The following is a 21,440-nucleotide window of genomic DNA, read 5'->3' on the forward strand; positions in this document are numbered from 1 at the left end:
GATAAATATCAATATTGCACATTTATCGATAACGCCAATAGTCCACCCTAATATCGGCCGTTCCGACAATAATGTGGCCACTCTGTAAAGCAAGCCGGTATCATTTACTTCATTTCACAATATTTGCACGTTAATAAATAATATTGAGACAAAGGATTCAAGTTCATCATCAAAATGGTAGTCCGCCCGTATAACGACGAGCTTAAGTACCTGGAGAAAATCAATGATCATTGCTGGCGCATTAAGAAGGGCTTTCAGCCCAATATGAATGTGGAAGGCTGCTTCTATGTCAACGAGTATGAATTTTTGGGGTTTATAAAGTAATGTCAATTAAATTTGTTGAATTGTTTTTAATAGGCGCCTGGAACGACTTATGCTTGAGGAGTTGAAGAACTCATGTAGACCGGGAGCTGTGGGAGGATTTTTGCCTGGCGTAAAGCAGATAGCCAATGTGGCCGCATTGCCTGGCATTGTGGGACGCTCTATTGGATTGCCGGACATACATTCGGGTTATGGTTTTGCGATTGGTAATATGGCGGCATTTGACATGGATAACCCTCTGTCAGTAGTTAGTCCAGGAGGAGTCGGATTTGATATTAATTGTGGCGTGCGGTTGCTGCGAACAAATCTGTATGAGCGGGATGTACAGCCGGTTAAGGAGCAACTAGCTCAATCACTATTTGATCACATTCCTGTGGGAGTAGGCTCAAAGGGTATTATACCCATGAATGCAAGAGATCTGGAGGAGGCTTTGGAAATGGGAATGGATTGGTCACTACGTGAGGGCTATGTATGGGCTGAAGATAAAGAGCATTGCGAGGAATATGGACGCATGCTGAATGCCGATCCCGCTAAGGTCAGCATGAGAGCCAAAAAACGTGGCTTACCACAATTGGGAACATTGGGCGCTGGCAATCATTATGCTGAAATTCAAGTGGTGGATGAAATTTATGACAAGTGGAGTGCATCGAAAATGGGTATCGAGGAGAAGGGACAAGTTGTGGTGATGATACATTCCGGCAGCCGTGGTTTCGGTCACCAAGTGGCCACCGATGCGCTTGTACAAATGGAAAAGGCCATGAAAAGAGACAAAATTGAGACGAATGATCGCCAATTAGCCTGTGCCCGCATTAACTCGGTGGAGGGTCAAGACTATCTAAAGGCAATGGCTGCTGCGGCTAATTTCGCCTGGGTCAATCGCAGTTCGATGACTTTCCTTACAAGGCAGGCTTTTGCCAAGATGTTCAATACCACACCCGATGATTTGGATATGCATGTAATCTATGATGTCTCCCATAACATCGCTAAAGTAGAGAATCATATGGTCGATGGCAAGGAGAAGAAACTTCTAGTACACCGAAAGGGCTCCACACGTGCCTTTCCACCACATCATCCTCTTATCCCAGTCGACTATCAACTGACAGGACAGCCAGTTCTTGTGGGTGGCACCATGGGCACTTGCAGTTATGTTCTAACCGGCACTGAACAGGGCATGCATGAAACCTTTGGTAGCACATGTCACGGCGCGGTGAGTATATCATCTAAACAAAATTAAATTACAAATAAATAATAAACATTTATTCTTTCTTATAGGGTCGCGCCTTATCTCGAGCTAAATCTCGTCGAAATCTCGATTATAAAGAAGTCTTGGAGAAATTAGAGCAAACCGGCATTGCCATAAGGGTGGCTTCCCCCAAACTGGTAATGGAAGAGGCTCCCGAGTCCTACAAAGATGTCACAGATGTTGTGGACACTTGTCATGCGGCGGGCATAAGCAGGAAATGCATTAAAATGCGACCCATTGCAGTTATCAAGGGCTGATGATTGCTCGATGTCTCTCTATTTATTTTTGTGATTTTAAATCAGAACTGATTTATTATAATTAAAATTAATTATTAAAAAAAAAATCTCGAAAAACGACAAAATATTACAGTTCTCCGTACCGTTCAGGAATTGATTACTGATAAACAAGGATTCACTTGAAAAAGTTTCGATTTTTGATGGATATCGAAGATTAGGTAAAAAATAAATATTTAGGCGCAATGAAACGGAAAAATTAATTAAGGCTGTAGCAATCCAAAAACAAAAAAATTAAGTAAGTAAGTCGTCTCGCCGACTTGGGTATACCATACACCAGGTGAAACAAATATTTAAAATTTCGAAAACCAAATGTATGTCTATTAAATTGTTTTAACATGCCTCATACCATATGCTATCTCGCTCACTCTACAAACACACGAGCACTCTAGCGCCGCCCCTAGCCAACGGCCAATTCTGCCCTTATGGATCGCGTAGCAAAATACGTTCATACGTATATTTTGTATGTTTCTAGTCCGATTTCAATCAAATTTGGTAGTTTGATAGAAATAGATAAGATTTATTAGTCTGCCAAATTTGATTGCGATGGTCAAAAAATTGCAAGAGCTAATCGGTTTTTTCTAAATTATAGAGGCGGAAGTGGGCGTGGCAACATATTAAAATATATGTATTCTGCGCGCATACTAAGCCAATATACATACTAAATTTGGTGACTTTAGCTTTGTTAGTTTTCGAGAAAATCTGTTTTGTTTAATTTTCGGGGGCGGAAATGGGCGTGGCAAAATTTTAAAATAGTCAATATCTGCGCGTCTATTAGGCTAGCTTACATACCAAATTTAATGTCGGTAGCTTTCATAGTTTTTAAGAAAATCAGAGTTATGTAAATTCCGGGGGCGGAAGGGGGCGTGGCAAAAAGTTGGAACAATTATTTTCTAGGCGCGCTAACTAAACAAGTATATAACCCAAATCTGATGTCTCTATCTGCCATACTTTTTAAGAAAAACAGTTTTATGTAAATTCCGGGGGCGGAAGGGGGCGTGGCAAAAATTTTAAACAAACTCGATAAGCGTACATACTACACGAGACTTCATACTAAATTTGGTGGCTCTAGCTCTTATAGTCTCCGAGATCTAGGTGTTCATACGGACGGACGGACGGACGGACGGACATTGCTAGATCGACTCGGTTTTTGATCCTGATCAAGAATATATATACTTTGTGGGGTCGGAGATGCTTCCTTCTGCCTGTTACATACATTTTGGCGACTTTAATATACCATTTCACCCTATGGGTATATGGTATAATTATAAGTTGTTGGGGTTTGCATGCAAATTAGAAGATAACTTTTAGTGTAAAGGACCTGAATGAAAAACCTTTAAACCAAACTGAAATGCTTTTATGCATTTTGGTCAATTACTAAGTTTTAATACTTTTTTGTAAAGCTTAGCATATTCTTTCCCCTTCTTATTTACTTAGTTTTTACTGTGTTTTTGCATCAGTTCTAGTTCCCAAGATACATCTTGAATTTTGATGAATAACAAGACAGCCTTTAGACCGATTTTCATTTTTTTTTTAATATGGAGAGAAAGAGAGAAAAAATAGTGCTAAAACCAATTCTGCCGAATCAATAGCTAAAAGAAATTTGCCAATTTATATTGGCTGCCCAATTTATTGTTATTGCATAAGAAAGTATAAAGGTTTGTATTGAACATCGGATATAAATTGACTAAGCCATATGCCATTTCACTTATTTTTCAAGAAAAAAATAAAAACAAGTTTGAGATTAACGGATTTACACTAGATTTTTTTTACATCTGGTACAGGCTAAACAAGTATTTGAAATCTTACAATACCTACAGAAGATAGAAAGAAACAAAAAAACAAAATAGCTTGTGTATCAGAAAAAAAGCCGAAATCGCTTCGAAATTTTCACGATGCTGCAACAAAGTTATATCTACATATGTGTAAACAAAGTCATCTTATCAATTTAAACAAAAAATGCAATGCCATATTAAACATTTTAAGAAATTTTAAAAGGAAAGTAAATGTTTCAAAACATTTTAAGCATCCGGGTATATTTTACTATATAAGGCAAGCCTCTTAATGCAGTTCTATCATAGCATCTGGGAAAATGTACAAGAAATATTGTCAACTGATAATTTTCATTGGCCTTTTGGCCGTAGCAACGCCTTTGGATGATCAATCTGATATTTCTAAAAGTAAGTTTTTAAACGTTAAATGAATCACAAATTTTAATTAATAGAGTTCATTAGACCTTACTGTGCTGACTTCACCTAATACGAATCCTGGATCGAAACTTATATTCCCGATAATTGGAAACCAAATTTTTATCATTGAGACGAGCGAAGCCAAAAATTGGTATGATGCCTTTGCCACTTGTTATCAGATGGGAGCCCGTCTTATCGCCTTTAATACAGTCGAAAAATGGAATGCTATTATAAAATATCTAGATAACGCAAATACTCTACGTTACTGGACATCTGGTACTGATTTGATAAAGCAAGGTAAACATATCTGGTTCCCTACCAAGGATTCCATAAGCTTGAACATTTGGTATCCGGGAGAGCCAAACAATTATGGGGGCAAAGAACATTGTGATGAATTGCGGTATTATAAAAAAAGTTATGCAAAATTAAACGATATGGAATGTGATGCAAAAAGGCTTTTTATATGTGAAGTACCCAAGCGGATTAATAACTAATAAAACATGTAAAATGTATTGTCAAATTAATTGTTTACATTTTAACTAAACATTTTTATTAAATCCCTAAGTAAATTAAATCATTAAACTGAACCATTAAATAAACTGATTCCAAAATATTCGTCTGCCTGTTAAAAGATTTTCATTCACAGAGATTATGAACATTTTACAAGTCAATTTCTTAGTTTCTGTTCATTTGCATTGCTTAGAGCAGAGCCCGGCACTCATATCCCCCGGGGGACGAACACGTTCGGCACCTCGTATGCGTGTAACCGAACGGCTGCCGAAGTCCTCACACAAAATTACCATGAGCAAGAGGGTGGGTTTTAGTTTCCCTCAGCATTTCGACGCAAGCAGATCTATGTCGCTTTGTTGAGAAAACACACATGAAAAAATTGATCGCTGCTTTGTTTTCTCTATCTTTTTCTTGCATAAGATTATTTGCTGCACTCGTTTTCTTGATTCGAGGCAGAATTTGATGAAGTTTAATTTTGCGCAGTGTAAAGCAACACACGCATACAAGCAAGTGCACACATACAACTAAACTTTTTTAGCGCTCTCTTTGTGCCGGGCCCTGACCTACAATATATTATTTGGCCTCTAAGCCAGGGCCCGGCACAAAGAGAGCGCTAAAAAAGTTTAGTTGTATGTGTGCACTTGCTTGTATGCGTGTGTTGCTTTACACTGCGCAAAATTAAACTTCATCAAATTCTGCCTCGAATCAAGAAAACGAGTGCAGCAAATAATCTTATGCAAGAAAAAGATAGAGAAAACAAAGCAGCGATCAATTTTTTCATGTGTGTTTTCTCAACAAAGCGACATAGATCTGCTTGCGTCGAAATGCTGAGGGAAACTAAAACCCACCCTCTTGCTCATGGTAATTTTGTGTGAGGACTTCGGCAGCCGTTCGGTTACACGCATACGAGGTGCCGAACGTGTTCGTCCCCCGGGGGATATGAGTGCCGGGCTCTGTTGTAGGTACATAAGTCATAACTCAGTGTATTAAGTCTCAATTTATTCGTTCCCGATTTATAGAGATAAATATACCCCTTAAACAATTTCAATCTAAGCTTTACTTAGTGATTTTGGGTCCAACAAAATATCACCTATGGCGTTTAAATCATGTAATTAATGGATGTGAACAGCCAAAATTTGTTAAAGAAAGAGAGAAATTGAATTTAAGGTCAAAGGTTTAAGACGTTTTAGAAAAGTGGAACTTAATATTTTAAAGATTAAATATTGAAGCTTAAATCTAACAAATCCACAATTGAAAATGAATTATCACAATAGAACATATCAGAAAAAAAATATCTACTGAAGTAATCAGGCTACCAAGTTCCAAAAAAGGGGATTCCTACTAATCAGGTGTCAGGCATTGCGATCTTCACCATTTCGATTGCCATCTCTAATTGCTCCAGTGCTTGCCGCTTTAACAGCATCATTTGTGAGCACTGTTAGACTTAACGACTCGTTTGTGAACACTGTTAAGCTGTCAGCTGACTCCAATTCAATTGGTCTTCGTTTTTATTATACCGCGGCGGGGTTTTTAATTTATTTTTTCCTTTCTCCCCTAATAATTTTAATTTTATTGTTCAAGTGAATGATTATTTACTTTAAATAACAAAGTGCAAGGGAAATATTAACTATTAAATCAAAAAATTGTTTTCGTTGTTTTTAAGTCGTGAAGCAAAACGCCATTTGCTGTGCTGATAGCGGGAGGGTCTTTAGTTAATAGTAGGGGGGAGTAGAAAATAAGTAATAAGACAACAAAATGACAAACATGCGCCCACCGCAGAAATCCAAACTATTGAAGGTCGTCATATTAGGCGATGGTGGTGTGGGCAAGTCTGCGCTTCTCAACCGCTTCGTCTCCAATCGTTATGAAGAAAATAATTTCCACACAATTGGAGTGGAATTTATGAACAAGGATATTATAGTAGATAACGAAAAATATACTCTACAGGTACGGTATAAAAAAAAAAGAAAATAATAGTAACATAAGTTTTAAGAAAGCAATAAGAAACTTTATTTGTAAATATTTTTTTATTTATTCGTGGTTGATTGATTCTATGGATCGAATGCCATCGAATTCGTCCGAGCTTCTCTTACACTAACCCCGCCAACGTCTTCTCTATTAACCGGCATTTCGTGATTAAACAACGCTTCTGCTTTGTTCTTAGATACCCTGTACTCTTATAGAGAATGGTTATATTGGAATCTACATTTGTTTAAAAGCTTACATACGATCAGCAGTTTATGGATAAGCCTCTTTCGGATTGGTTTGATCTAAACCAAGCCTAGAGTGCTAATATTTCTATGAAACTTTTTAATATAGACTCACAAAATTTGCTATATAGACTCATTTAGTCTGTAGGAAGATTCAATAATAATTGTAATCATATTGAAAATAAGTTCTTAAACATCAGGTTTCCAGTGTTAAGCTTAAGAACAAACATCAAAGGTATTCGAAAATTCTAAATTATTGAAATATGAAATAAGATAAAAATAGAAAAAACTTTGTGAATAAAAACTTTTGTTGTTCAGATATTTGCAAATGAGAGGTTTGGTAATTGATAATAAATTTTAATAGAGTTTAATTTTAATTGTTAACCCAGGTTTTTTAGGGTGTGAGACAAAGTCGTTGCTTCGTTTCAATCTGGAAATTGTTCGTTGCTTTTGATGTAGTATTCATTATATACTATGTACATATACCTCTGATCTCTATCTAACCCACACAAGCAACTACAATGTAATTTGTTGTCAAATAACGTACAGTTTGCAAACATATAAACAAAACTCTTTTGCTTCAGTCTTTAGCCCTCTCTCACCTTCTCGTTTCCCCACTCTCTCTATATCGCTCACTCTCTCTGTCTTTTCCTCCCCCTCTTCTATATTTATGCTGTCGTTTTCCATTTTCACACTCTGTCAGTCTCAGTCAGTCACAGAATCTGCTGGAATTGCTTATAAATATGCATTAATTTTGTGAGGTTCGCCAAATGAGTAAGCAAAATATTGCAAAAATGTCATCTAAGCGAAAAAGTCATTATAATTGAATAAATCGATCGAATTGACTATAGAAATTCAGGGACCGGATTGCCTATAGAACCCGAAAGAATTAAATATTCTAAAGTTTGCTGCTGAGTAATTGAATTGAAATTCAGTAAATCATTTAAAAAGAAGTCATTATTTATGAGTATTATAAAAAGTTACTCATTTGGCAAGGTGAAAATCAAACAAATTAGCTTAACGGTTGGCTGCATGGCAACCTAAAACCGAAAATCAACAAACAAAATAAGGTAGCAGTAAATAAACAAATGTGGACCAAGAGTGAGCAACAAAAAACTAAAAATCTGAAGCTCTATGTGCTAAATCACATTCATCCTGAACTGATTATCGCGTATTGTCTATGATTTTCAGGATATTAAATCAGCTTTTGTCAAATTGAGGAAAATAAACTTTTTACCTATCAGTTCATTAGTAAGTTATATTGTATTTGTTGTTATCTTAGAGGTCATCATAAATAAATTTTAAAATTGTTTTAAAAATAGTTAATCAAATTGAGGTCAATGAATTGATTAAAAGGAAAGGAAATGTTGTAGAGTATTATAAATTTTATGATTAATTGAAAATACTTTTAAATGAATTAGAGTAGAACGAGTTCTTTATATGTTATCTAATACATTGGTGAATACATTCGAGTGTAATATTTGAATACTGTGATTTTTCTAATACTTTTGTGACCACATTCGAGTGTGATATTTGATATGCAATCTTTCTTTAATCTCTTTAAAATTTTCATATTATAATTTAGGTTGCTTAAATTTAACTACTCGCTTCAGAGCAGTTTAATTTGTTTTATCTATATTGTATTGGAATTTTAAATTATTACAAGTACAATTATTGTTTTTGGAATAATATTCAAAGTTTATTTTTTTTTGGTCTCATTGGAAAATGGCCTAAAATTCTTAAAAGCCAATATTTTAATGCCATTTTAATTAAGGTATTTAATTAAGGTATATCTTTGTGAAATTACACATTGGCCAATCTACAGTCTTTTTTCAACATCTACTCACAAATTTGGCATTTCCGTAAGATAAAAAACCTTATCGACTTTACAAAGTATGTAAATACAAGACTATGAAAGTTATAATATAAGTTCTTTAAATTCAAAATCAATGCCATGCTAAAGGTTTACAAATAGTCGTCTTTTCTTTGAGAGTTTCTTAAGAAACTTCTGTAATAGAAAACTGTTTATGTCTCACGCAATTTGATACACATACAGTATATATGTATGTATGTTTGTCTATGTATTAAGTCTAAAACAACAATGGTTTATATTTTACTATGATTTTTTAGCTAAGTATCAGGTGTTTTTTAAAAGATTACATAAAACCAAGTGGAAATCATGTGATTCCTCTTCACAGAACAGAACTAACCAAATTATGATGAGTTCCTATTTCCGTAGTAATTTTTGTTTTACAAAAAATACTATTATAATATTCATAGAACAAGTATTTGCTTTACTGGTGAATCATTTATTTATTCCCATTATTTTTTCGGTTCTTTTTAATTTCAGTTGCTTTGTTTGTCTCGTCTTTTTTTGGCAACATTGAAAACCATAATTATTTTAAAAGGTCACATATATATGTACCTATGTATGTATATTTGTTGCCCTATTTCGCTTTATTTACTCATATGACATTTTTAAGACTGAGAACTTGTTTTGTGAACGTTGGCTTATCAGTGTTTCGACTTTATCAGTAATTTGGTTTGTCTTAGGTACTAAGCTTTCAAGATTTTGAAGCAGCTAACTAAAATTTCTTTTCTTTTAGTTTGATATACATACATAGATAGTCTGTAAATGTGACGTCAGCTGGGAGAAGCCCCACTATGTAAACGATATTTACCTGGTCTCATAGTGGCAAACATTTGCCAGCTCCAATTAGGTTTCCCACAATTGTCAAACGCGAACGCGTTGCAAAATTTCTATGGAAGCATTAATTGAAAGCCAATTAAAGTTTAATTTGCTTATATTTATAGATATGGGATACGGCTGGACAAGAACGTTTTCGTGCCTTGCGTACACCCTTTTATCGTGGATCGGATATATGCCTGCTTTGCTATGCTCTGGATGATCGGGATAGCTTGCAAGGATTGGGCATGTGGCGTAATGAGTTTCTTAACTATGCCGATGTGAAACCAGACAAATTTCCCTTTATAGTGGTGGGAAATAAGGTGAGTTTGTTATTTTCACATTTATATATGTGTAAATACTAATATTATATATAATTTGTCTTCTTAGAATGACCTTCAGCCGCAACAGCGTCAGATTAATTCTGATGAGGTTAAACAATGGTGCAAAGAACTTAATATAAGCACCCACATTGAGACATCCTCGAAGACGGCAACAAATGTCACCGAAGCCTTCACACTTGCCCTACGCCAATGGAAGCATATGGAGTGTGTGGCTGAGGCGGAGCTGCGTCAACAGAATGGTGATACTATCGATTTAACGCGACCCATACGTCTGATACAGAAACGTTACTGCTGCTCAGGCGGTGGCACTGGTGGTTCGTCTGGTCGTGGTTCATATGCTGATGATGATGATGACAATGATGATGCATCAATGCGAACGCCATCCACATTGTTTGGACAACAACGAAGTGCAACAGCGGCGCCATCGACCAATTATCGTCTATGAATCGACCAAATTGCGTACAACGCAATATAAGAAGAGTTGTCTAGATAATTGAAGCGCCTTTTAAGAAAATTACTCAATGCATTCCTAATTGAAGACCAAGGATATAATTGTAATCTACACCAAAAACTAAGATAATTGTTTGGTTTTTGTTTTTTACAAAATATTAGTTTAAAAAAGCTGTAAAAGAGTATAACGATTTGTATAACAAAACCCATTTCTCAAGACCCAAATTCGTTAAAAATCGCAAAATGCTAGCCCGATTGAATGTATATTTTTAATCGCAAAACGACATTAATTGCATTATTGTTATCTATTTTGACTTATCTAAATTGCTTTCAACAGCTGTGCCTTTTAATGGAAAAGTCAATTGAATTGACTTTGCCTTATTACCCATTATAAGCATTTCTCTTGTCTCTTTCCTTTCCTAAGAAAAAAATAATTCGAATACGATTTACGAACAAATGCAAAACGGTTTTTATTTTTGCATAAATGACAAAGTTTTAATTTCAAAACCAACAAACAAATATAATATGAAGTATAGTTAGTGAGATATTGAAGTATAACATTTTTACAAATTTATTATAATAACATATTATATGTAAATACGCTTAAGCCTGGTAAAAATATACAATATACATAAATATATGTATGTATTTATATATTCTGTGTGCTTTGTGTTTTGATTCAATGATGGATTTTTGCAGAAACTGCACAGAAATCGGCTTGTTTTCAAAAAATTTTAAAAACTTGAATAAGACTTTCTTAGTCAGTCAACTTATTTATTTATTTCTAGCTACCATTTTCTCTAAAAGTCGTAGTTTTTTACAAAAACTTTTCACATATTATTTGTGGATTTCAAAATAAGGTAACATCACAATAACATGTGATAACATCACAATAAGGTAATAAGGCACTTTCATTAGGCTGTGAGCAATTTGTATGAAACTTTTGAAATAATGCAAACGTTTCCGCTCTACTAAATCTAGATCTCAATCCTCTGAAGTTGTCCAGATTATCTCCAACTGAGCAGGTATGTAGTACTTGACATGTCGACTTCTCGAAACAAGAACAAGCCCCAGAACTAAATATCTGAAATGCATAGTTTTTCATTCGTAAACATTTAGCATTCAAACAGACAAAGATTCTCTATTCCCTCTATATATACGTAGACGTATAAGAATGAATCTCTAATTTCCTGAATATCTAATCGTTGGGCTAAGTATTCGTAATTTGTCGGCTTAGCACTCTTCTATATATATTTTTATACTCTGTTTGGAAAACATTATCCGAAATTTTGTTAGAAATATACAAGTTAAATATTTTAAGAATTTAAAGAAGAATTCAAAGAAGTCAAATTAGAACTTTTGAAGGAAAATGTATCAAAAGCAAAATCGGAAACAAGTTTGCTTCATTATCTTATATTAGTTTGTGGTTAAAAATTATCTCTTTCCCAGAAGCCGAGAGTCCTTCAGATAGTGTTACAGTGGCTTAGTGTATAACACTTTCATCAGGAGTGAAAAATTGTGTATAACTCCTTCATAACAAGGTAAAGATTGAAAAAAAGCATGCTGGGAATATTTATAAACAAATTATTTGAAGAAGGAAAAAATAATGCATTTAAAAAAATAAATATCGAATCATGAGATTTCAAAGTATAACAGTTTTCGAAATTTATTACAATAACATAATATAAATATGCTTAAACCCGTTTTAAATGTATGTAATATTTTTATATGTATATATATATATATGTATATGTTTTAATATTTTGCAAAAATTTATAAAACATTTTGTTTTTTCATGCGGGAAAATATTGTTCATTTGACTTAAGACTAAGGGAGGCAAACTTTAGGCGGTATTTCACTTACTGGACATGCTTATTACATAGATATGTCTAACTTTTGGATTTTGGAATCGAATATTATGGGAAATTATCACTTGCTGTAGATCACGTGCTCTCCTCATCTCGTCTGCTCTTCTCTTCCTTTGTCTTTCCCCCTGACGCAAAAACTATTCACTTCTTTTTATAGCCATACGAATTGATGGCATCGAATTCGGCATCGCACATGAGTAACAATTCATACCATTGATCGCCATCGACACGTTTCAGTTCCAGAATGCCACCATAACAAGAGGGCAGACATTTCGGAGACATATACTTGTGTAGGGAATCGCGATCGGTGCCATGGAAAATAATTCGATTGCGAAGTTTTTCGCGCAGGAAAGGCTTAAACAGAGCAAAGACCACATTGAAAATTTTCGGTTGATTCACAATGTGAATGGCCTTGATACGCAATGGCACAGAATCCTGTAGCCAGTCGACAATACGTTTGGCAAATGGTGGTGTAAATTGCCATGTCTGCTGTAGACTCAAGCCATCCATATCGAAGATAACGACAGCTCCATTGATCTGTGTCTCGGGTTCCAACATGGCGGCCTCCAAAAAGATCACAGCTCCCTTGAATACCTCCTCCAGTGAGACTTGTTTATGCTTCCAGCGCTCTAAAAAATTATATCAACAGATTAACTGAGACTATTCAATTACTAAGATTTAAGATTCTACTTACTGCCCAGTTCCAGAACCAATATACGACGACCACATTGATCTCTATTTGGAAATACGGTTAGGATATTGTGTTTAAAGATATTGGATTCCCTTGAAGGTTTCAAATCAGTATAAACATCTGCATGCTTCACCTTAAAGGCATAGTAACGCTTGATCTGAATAGGAAAAGAAGTATATATTAATAGAAAAACTCATTGGAACACATTCGAGTCAATAGCTTACCAAATCACGCGCACTTTCTGGATAATACTTGCAGGGACGCAAAAAACGTATCAACCACTCTTCATTATCCTTAGGACACAAGAGATCGGTTTCAGCTAAAAGAAATAAACAAAATGAAGCCAATTAATATATCTATTATGTATGTATATACTATAAATACACGACTCGTAGAATCAATACTTTTTCATAATAGTTGTTTACATTGAATGGGCGGTTCCATATAGATAGATTGTTAGATCGTATGCCTTGTCTATGTCATTAGATTGACATGAAACTATTGCTTCAAGTTTAACCTTTCTAATAAAATTATTAGCTTGGGATTATATCTATTCAATAAACACTTTACACGTAATAGATAGTCAATACTATTTTTAGTTTCTTTAAGTATAGCTAAGCTATTGATCTTTGAGCTTGTACTACTGAATTGAACTCCGCCTACTTCAGAAAAATATATTTCTTAAGGTATTAAATTTTTATTTCATAATAAACTTTAATTTTAGTCGAACTAAGTGGACTTCAGAACGGCTTAAATAAAATTTTATTATACAAAATAAAAAAATAAGTTTTGTTTACATGTAAGAGTTCATTGTTGTAAATACAGTTAAACCTGTCTATAGTAAAATTATATATTCCTCGTAAGAACAAGCTAAAAATGGATTGAGTTCAAACACATTACTTTTTTAAGCTATTTTAGGTGCAGTTTGATCTCTTGTAAATGTCATATTTTTATTGTTCACATATAATGAATTTTTTCACACAGTTTTCTTCTTACTGAAGAAATCTCTGGTAAAACAAACCCAAGAATAAGAATAAAAATAAAAGAATACGAATGTTCCATTCCAAAAGTCACAACAAAGTAACAATTTTTTTTTGAAAAATATTAGATGATCATAAATTTAAAAAAGGCATTAAAAAATAAATAAAATATTTGTAAGTTCTTAATAGTTTGTTATTAAAAAAAAAAAACAACAAGAACATCAACGAAACCTTTAGAAACAGGGGATCTACATACCTTGAATAAGATTCTGCTTAAATCTGAATTGAGAGTTTTCTTGCTTTCAATTCCAAACCACAATATGCGGTTTTAATACTCGTCAGCTTAATTAAAACTAATTGTTACTTCTATATTAATCTTTTCAAATAATTTTTTAACAAAAAATTTTAAATATTGCGAATAATATTAAGTAATTATGGATCAAACGGACATTTGAAATTGTTTTCAAGATTTTTTCTTGGCAGAAATTGAAAAATTGAGTGCAAAATGAAAATTAAAGTTAGAGTTGGAATCAAATAAATATATTGTAATACCATTCACATGATTTTCCCTTTTGTTGTTTTTGTTAAAATTTTCAAACAAAATAAAAAAATAAATGGTTACCCTTGAACAAATTAATAAAACTTTGATTACTGCTGAATCATAAAATTCTAAAACCAATGGAAGTACGCTTAAAAATAATTCGAAAACGAGTAAAAGCCTAATAGAAAAGGTATTTATTATAAAGTACCTATAAAATTAGTTTTTTTAGTTGTACAAGTTTATAAAAAAAAAACTCGACTGTAATTAAGTACAGTTTATAAAAAAAGCTCGACTGTAATTAAGTATATATTCTTTCAAATTTTCCACTATTCGGAATCGTTGACAACTTTAAATTATTTTCCCACATTATTTGTAATGAAAAACTTGGGAAAAACGTAATATTTTTCTGAAACTCATCATCTTTTTTTCCCATAATTTAAACTCACCTTCCAATAAACGTTTCAATTCCTTTGTGGCCTCCTTTTGGCGCTCAGGAGTCTCACGTAGCTCCTTAAGGGCCACCTCTTTGGTCTGGGCCGTGGGATCTCCAAGCTCAAATTCCAGCTTAAAATCACCCAATTGAATTGAGGGCAATTGATCAATGTCGGACAACATAGTAGGCACTCCTGAAAGTAAATAAATGTTTAGAAATCATTAGTAACTGATAGACTTTGATCCAAGTCAAGGAGCAGAATAAGCTTAACAAATATAATTGACAATTAGTTAAAAAGGTAAAAAGTAATTACTTACTCATTTTGCAAAAATTTTCTGTATTATTATTTATTTATTTTTTGCTCAATTTATTTTGCTTTGTGTTTAATTGCAAGTGTTTGTTATTTTTTTGTCTCGGTAGAAGCTAATGAAATTGAATAAGATGAAACCGGCTAGCTTTTGATCACTGATCACTGACCGCTGATCATTGATCACTGACCTAACCTTCACCTTGACATATGCAAACAAAAATTAAAATAAAATTCGCGAATAACGGAAGATGTTGTACAAAAAGAAGAGGAAATGAATGTATTTTTATTGTTTTTTATTGTTTTATCGCAAATGCAGTTTAAATTTTTTTCTGTAAGGTTGTCTGTTTTTTAAGATTTAGGAATCCTTGAACTGATTTCTCATATTCTTGACTGGTTCTACTTGAATAAATTCTAGTTGAACAAGTTTTTTCTTATTTTGGAGGTTTCCAATTACAGATTGAGCTTGCACTCAAAACATTATAATTTATGGTATTTAATTAATATGGAATTGACATTGAATCACTTTTGATTAGACTTTTCTTTTTGTCTTTTTTTTTTAAATTTTTGTTTTTTGGCAAACCATCAACATATGAATTGTTAATTTGTGTTCAAATAGTACACAGTCAAAAAACCATTGACTGAGACAAAAAACTTGTTTTTATTACGAATCCCAAGAGATGAGTTGAGATACGCTACTACGATACGATACGATACGATACGAGACGATGCCGTGCAACGGTGTCAAAAGCGCAGATGAAACTGTTGCTACCAAAAGCGCGTTACCGAGATTTTATGCCATGCCAAGAATAAAAAACTGGAAATTTTACTCAGATCTTGGGTTTTTTTTTGTTAAGAGAGCAGCAACAACAGCAGTTATTATTTTGAGTTAAAGCTGAAGTTGAGAGAGAGAGAGAGAGAGCTGGAGCTGGAGCTGGGTCTGGAGCCAGTTGACTTGGTGCATCACATTGGGAAATGATGCCACTGAAAGCCGGTTTCGGTTTAATTTTTTTTTCGGTTTTGCTCAGCTGTTGCTGGTATAACCCTAAACCTATCTCTAACCCTACAGATTAAACAGTGGTTCGAGACTACAACGATTGTACATTGTAAACGAAAAGCTTTCAATCAAATTTCTTTAGTTATATCCGCACAAAAGATTCTGTATTCAATATCTCAAAGATTTTCAACTATAATCAAAAAGTTAAAGGAGTCATAAGACTTTCAACTTAGCAAAGTTTTTTTTTAAAACTAAATGAAGGAATTTTTTCATAAAACAATATTTTGATTAATCTACATTAAAATTTGGAGAATTTAACTAAATAAAGATATAACTTTTAGACATCTGGTAGAAATAAAAAAATCTAAGGATAAAGGTAATTGTAAATAATCCCGAATATTTTAAAATAATCCTAACTTTGTAAATGTCAAATATGGAACGATTTTCCAAATTCATATATCAGTTTTCTTATTAGAAAGTAATCTTTAAGTTTGCACTAAAACCTCAAAAACTAATGTAACAAATTACTAGAAGATAAGAATTTTTTTTTATTTCCAACGATTTTTAGTTTAGCAAAGCAAATGATATAAAAATTGGTCTTGACTTTTCAAGTTTTAATATAACTTCTACGCCCATCTAAAATTTCTAGACATTCAAATAATAAAGAAAATCAAGTCTGATATAGCTTAAGCTTTGGTTTTCTGGAGACAACTGCGATCTCTTTTCCTCTACTCGCAGAATATATAAAAAATGTCAATACTTTTGACTTATTACCACTGTGAAATGTTAAGCACTGATATTTTCTTTTGCTATAATTATAACAGGGCAATAATTCCCATCTGTACGAGTAGTTCATAGTAATTACCCATTTTTACCGATATACACATTTGTGATGATTGGAGTCGCATTCGCACTATATGTTTTTGACCCTGAAGCTTTGTACTCTCAGTTCAATGTTGGGATTTCAGTAGATACCCTCCAACTTATTCCCCACTCTCAGACAGACAACACTCTCTAAGCCAATTAGTGCTTACACCTGTCCAATGTACAATTTTGCCTAATAAATACACATATGCATACTTATATGAAAAATACTTTGTATTATTAACACGTTTTCAAAGCACTAAGCAGACATGGGCATAGAGACCATGTTTCTCCGGCTAAAATCACGATCACACGTGCGTAGACCAAGCTCCATTCATGGTTTATAGTCTTACTCTCGCTCTCGTTTCCAGTTTCAAGTTTATTTGGTCTATTTTTGGGTGGCAAACGACAAACGTAAAGACGAAGACAAAACCAAAATCAAAATCAAAATAAAAACCAATATGAACTTGAGAGACGAAAAGAGTTGAAAGCTGAATGCTATATAAAATAAAAACTGACCAAAGTCAGAGAGACAGCCAGAGAGGGAAAGGTTCATAATGATGATGCTGGGAAAATCAACCAACCTGGGCTAAAGACCGCAATGCAATGTCAACCTCTACGCCCTTCAACATTTTTTGGCAAAAACAAAGAGAAAAAAAGGTAATACTTAAAGAGGTTATGACTAAACATGACAATGACAAGGCCAAGTCCAATGTAAAAAGTACTTTGACCTTACATGGCGAACCTAAAAGAGAGAAGATAATGAACTAAACATACAAGCATTGTAAACATATGTAACCTGCATATATACTACATCGACTTGTATGTATATAAATCGATGTAAAATGTGTAATCAGATGCAGGTACAGTGGAGACTAAATTATAAAATCAAAGGGAAATTTTAAATAGAAAATTCATTTAACAGAAAGGAAGGTTTGATTGTCATATATTCAAATTTAAACGGTTAGCCACATTTATTAAATATTAATTATTATCGACGTGGAAATTATAGTCCAAGCAAATGCAATTGGTTCATTTTACAATTAGGGGTTAACATTTCATGGGAATAATGGGCGTTTCCAAGTGAGTAAAGTAAAAGCATTTCCCATTAAAGCATTAGACGTTCCTATACCCTAACAAAATCCCTTCCTACGAGTGTCCCGTTTAATACGGTGTATTTTCACTACCCATAACAATAGATGCTATTAAAAATCTTTCAGGGGTCCAGACTAAAAGAGTGGACAAAAGAGGCCGCCAAAAAAGGATAAAACAAAAAACTTGGGAAAATAGTCATTAGTTGTTAGAAATAGAAACAATTTGTCGAAAACATTACATCGATATTTTAGAAACATTTCGAAGGTATCTTAGCCACTTTTCTAAACCCGGAACTGATGTTGTGTAACTAAAGCAGTATATATATTTTTTTAATTGTATAGTCTTGATAATTACCATGTTAGCTCATAAAACACAAAAGTTTTCTCCAATAAATTAAATTGTTGAAACGTTGTTCTTACATCAGCTATAGTCATCCGATTTAGATGTTTGTTTGGGTTAAATATAATTACATATATAACTGACTATTTAACATTTTAAAAATTCATTATGTTCCAAAATAAGCCTGCTTTCATAAAATATATTTATAAACAATAATTACGTAATTACTTTATTATATGCAAATGTAAATATTATTAAATTCTGAAGTTTTTTTTGGATTGTTTAAAGGAATCTTAGTCCTATATACATATGTATCGAAAAAGTCTCAACTTTAGTATTCAAATGTTTCGACTTTGATGTCAGTTTACAACTCTAATTGATATTGACGACTTAATTTTTGTTACTGCATAATATGCTATATTTGATTACTAGTTGCTTGAGATATTAATAAGAATAATAATTATTTAAAATTTACCTCAAAATACCAAAGTTAATTTCAATTGAAACCTTTTTTTAACAATTTTTAAATAATTTAAGATCAAGGTTAAGTTAAATTTTTAGTAATTTTGGATGTTCAAAAACAATGATATATATTATGAGTTTCGAGAATCCGTCACTAAAGTTGATATTATTATAACTTTTAAATTTGTTGTATAATCTAATTCAAAATGATGTTTGTTATGAGTAATGCGAAATTTCTACTCTACAGCGCAAACAACTTTAGAAATACATTTCCATATATACATATGTGTATATACTTATATATATTTTTAATCAGCATGACAAAATTGCGCATGTTGTAATAATGACACTGGATTTATCTGCCAATGAAAACTGCTCGTATTGGATTATGGCATATAGTTTAGTTATAAGTAATATATGCATTTGTTTTTTGAGATATTAACTGCTTACTGGATTATCAAAGTTGGTTTTTAATGGGTGGGTTGGGAAGTTCTAAATTATAAATTAGGAAACCCTTTAAAATGTACGATTCTGGATACGATAGTTCTATTTTTATAGTAATAAAAACTCTTTTGGAATTAGAATTTAAAAAACAAAATCTAATCGTTTAAGAATACTCCCATTTCTGAGCTTGGCTAGTGCGAATAACCCCTCAAGTTTCATCTAATTTGCATGCAGTACAATCAAAACAGGTTTCACTGTAGCTGAAGCCATGTGTTGCCATAGTTTAACATGTTTTTTGCATATATGAATATATATATTCATACAGATATATTACGTATATTTGTGTATATGTATTTTCTCACCCGTTTCAGATTCACTAGACCCTAGAAGGGAAGTGCAGCAAGTGGCTGGGGCTACAGTAGTCATCGTTATTATAACTCAAAGTTGATATTGAAACTTGAAAATAAAGTCTTTGTGGCTTCTGGCGGGTGTTGTGAGTCAATCTTCAATATACGCCGACAAACACTCACGAAATGCAAATAATTAATATGCAAGTAATTGGAAAATGCATTAACTCGAGGAATATCAAAGAAAATAGTCCGACTATTTGTTGTTAAATGGGTCAATGCCAGCGATTTACTGCACCGTATAACAGAAAATTCTGTACTAAAGAAAAAGAACTCAGCGACGAATGGAAGACAGAAAAAAATGAAGAGTGCCAAGCAACAAGTGCTTAGGCATTGAATTTGTAATGCGAAACAAGACAAAAGCAGACTGAAGGAAATCAAGTAAAACATTTGTAGAAGCGAAAAGCATACAAAAAACCAGAGGGCCAGTTTAAATTTGGTTTAGCTGAAGTCCGTATACCCTTTTTAACTCTTTTTTCAACTTTAGGTATCGAAGGAAACAAACATCGTATTTCAAAAGTCAACATTTTGTCAAGGAACGGGCTATACAAGTTCATTGTTGATCAGAATACAAACATTTTTTCGATATGTAATCTATATGAGTATATTGTATAATATATGAGTATATTGTATAATAGCACAATCTTGATTAAATTTGGTACAGATTCTAATAAGACATTTTTCTAGTAGTCGCTTGAAAATTAAAATAAGTTATTGATCTAAAACCTTATTTTCGACCAACTATTCTTTTAGAAGCTATACGATATAGTGGTCCAATAAATTTGAGATACATTTACAATGTCTGAAAAAGCTATGTTTCAGTACTTTATCTATTCTATAATCTAAATCTATGTCTAGAAGTAGTTTGTTTTGATCCAGACAGACGAACAAGGCTATATAATGCTGATTATGAATACCTTTTACTTTATATGATCGGCTTAGCATTGCAGAATTTAGATCAAAATTATAATACACTTTATTTTAGATTTAAATAACCCCAAGAAAACTTACCAAGCGAGCGAAACTCTTAATTTTAATCCAAAAATATGTAAGTTAAGTTAATCCTTAATGAATGAAGAAGCTCTGCGCTGCTTTGTTATGCTCCAGTTGGGTCCGGCTCCGTTTGTTAACTGAAAATATAAAGCTATTTCACATACAATTTTATACCCCCAACCAAATCGTATCTAACAAGTACAGACGATATTAAACCAGAGCGTTGAGTGAGAGGGCAAGCGAGGCTGGCATAAAGCTAGTTTTATAATGGGTCATTATAGCAAGTGTCAGCATAAGTTAATATCTGTTTTTTTTTTTCAATTCAAGTTCAACAATGTAATGAAAACGCAATGAACTCAACTTTTTGGCGGTGGAAGGTTTTGTTCAAATAATTGTATAAAGTGAAAATTGTCTTGAAGACTTACAATATAACTTTTTTTTTTGTTTGTATTATACACTTTCACTTTCCTTTTGATTAGCCAAGTATGGCTTAAATTTTAGCACCATTCTATTCGTTAATTGTGTATAAACTTTTTTTTTTTTAATTACTAAATAAGTCAATTCGTTTTGCTTATCTCAAAACCAAAGAGCACAACTTTACACAATTGACGTGAAAGCCACATAAACGTAATTAGACTTGAACTTTTGAACGGCTATAGCTTCAAAATGTAGGCATTTGTATGTGTATGTACTTTTGGTTTAAAACTAAACGTCTAATCACCGTACAAGTTTATATATACAACTTGTTAAATATCTCGAACACACAATAATTA

General features: G+C 33.1%; 3 protein-coding genes across 5 annotated transcripts; 2 read left to right on the forward strand and 1 right to left on the reverse strand.

The window, feature by feature from the left end:
• The first annotated feature begins 59 nt into the window (after positions 1-59).
• LOC6641666 (RNA-splicing ligase RtcB homolog) lies at positions 60-1,920 on the forward strand. The gene is made up of 3 exons (XM_002064381.4): positions 60-296; positions 358-1,528; positions 1,594-1,920. The coding sequence occupies exons 1-3, from the start codon at positions 175-177 to the stop codon at positions 1,819-1,821; spliced, it is 1,521 nt and encodes a 506-aa protein (XP_002064417.1). The 5' UTR covers positions 60-174; the 3' UTR covers positions 1,822-1,920.
• Positions 1,921-6,048: 4,128 nt separating this feature from the next.
• Positions 6,049-10,861, forward strand: LOC6643474 (ras-related protein Rab-9B). The gene is made up of 3 exons (XM_002066218.4): positions 6,049-6,503; positions 9,581-9,775; positions 9,843-10,861. Exons 1-3 carry the CDS (start codon positions 6,312-6,314, stop codon positions 10,239-10,241), a joined length of 786 nt encoding a protein of 261 aa, XP_002066254.1. The 5' UTR covers positions 6,049-6,311; the 3' UTR covers positions 10,242-10,861.
• Positions 10,862-11,886: 1,025 nt separating this feature from the next.
• Positions 11,887-20,764, reverse strand: LOC6643575 (alpha-tocopherol transfer protein-like). Of its 3 annotated transcripts, none has more exons than XM_002066219.4 (5): positions 20,686-20,764; positions 14,773-14,952; positions 13,030-13,124; positions 12,809-12,962; positions 11,887-12,743 (listed from the first exon to the last, which is right to left on the reverse strand). In XM_002066219.4, the coding sequence occupies exons 2-5, from the start codon at positions 14,939-14,941 to the stop codon at positions 12,256-12,258; spliced, it is 906 nt and encodes a 301-aa protein (XP_002066255.2). In that variant the 5' UTR covers positions 14,942-14,952; positions 20,686-20,764; the 3' UTR covers positions 11,887-12,255. The 3 variants fall into 3 exon arrangements, with proteins under 3 accessions (XP_002066255.2, XP_015033639.1, XP_023032158.1); XM_015178153.3 differs by lacking the exon at positions 20,686-20,764 and adding an exon at positions 19,630-19,917; XM_023176390.1 differs by lacking the exon at positions 20,686-20,764 and adding an exon at positions 15,077-15,100.
• Between the last annotated feature and the right edge of the window lie 676 nt (positions 20,765-21,440).

The sequence above is a fragment of the Drosophila willistoni genome (assembly GCF_018902025.1).
Source record: "Drosophila willistoni isolate 14030-0811.24 chromosome 2R unlocalized genomic scaffold, UCI_dwil_1.1 Seg200, whole genome shotgun sequence".
NCBI classification, from domain to species: domain Eukaryota; kingdom Metazoa; phylum Arthropoda; class Insecta; order Diptera; family Drosophilidae; genus Drosophila; species Drosophila willistoni.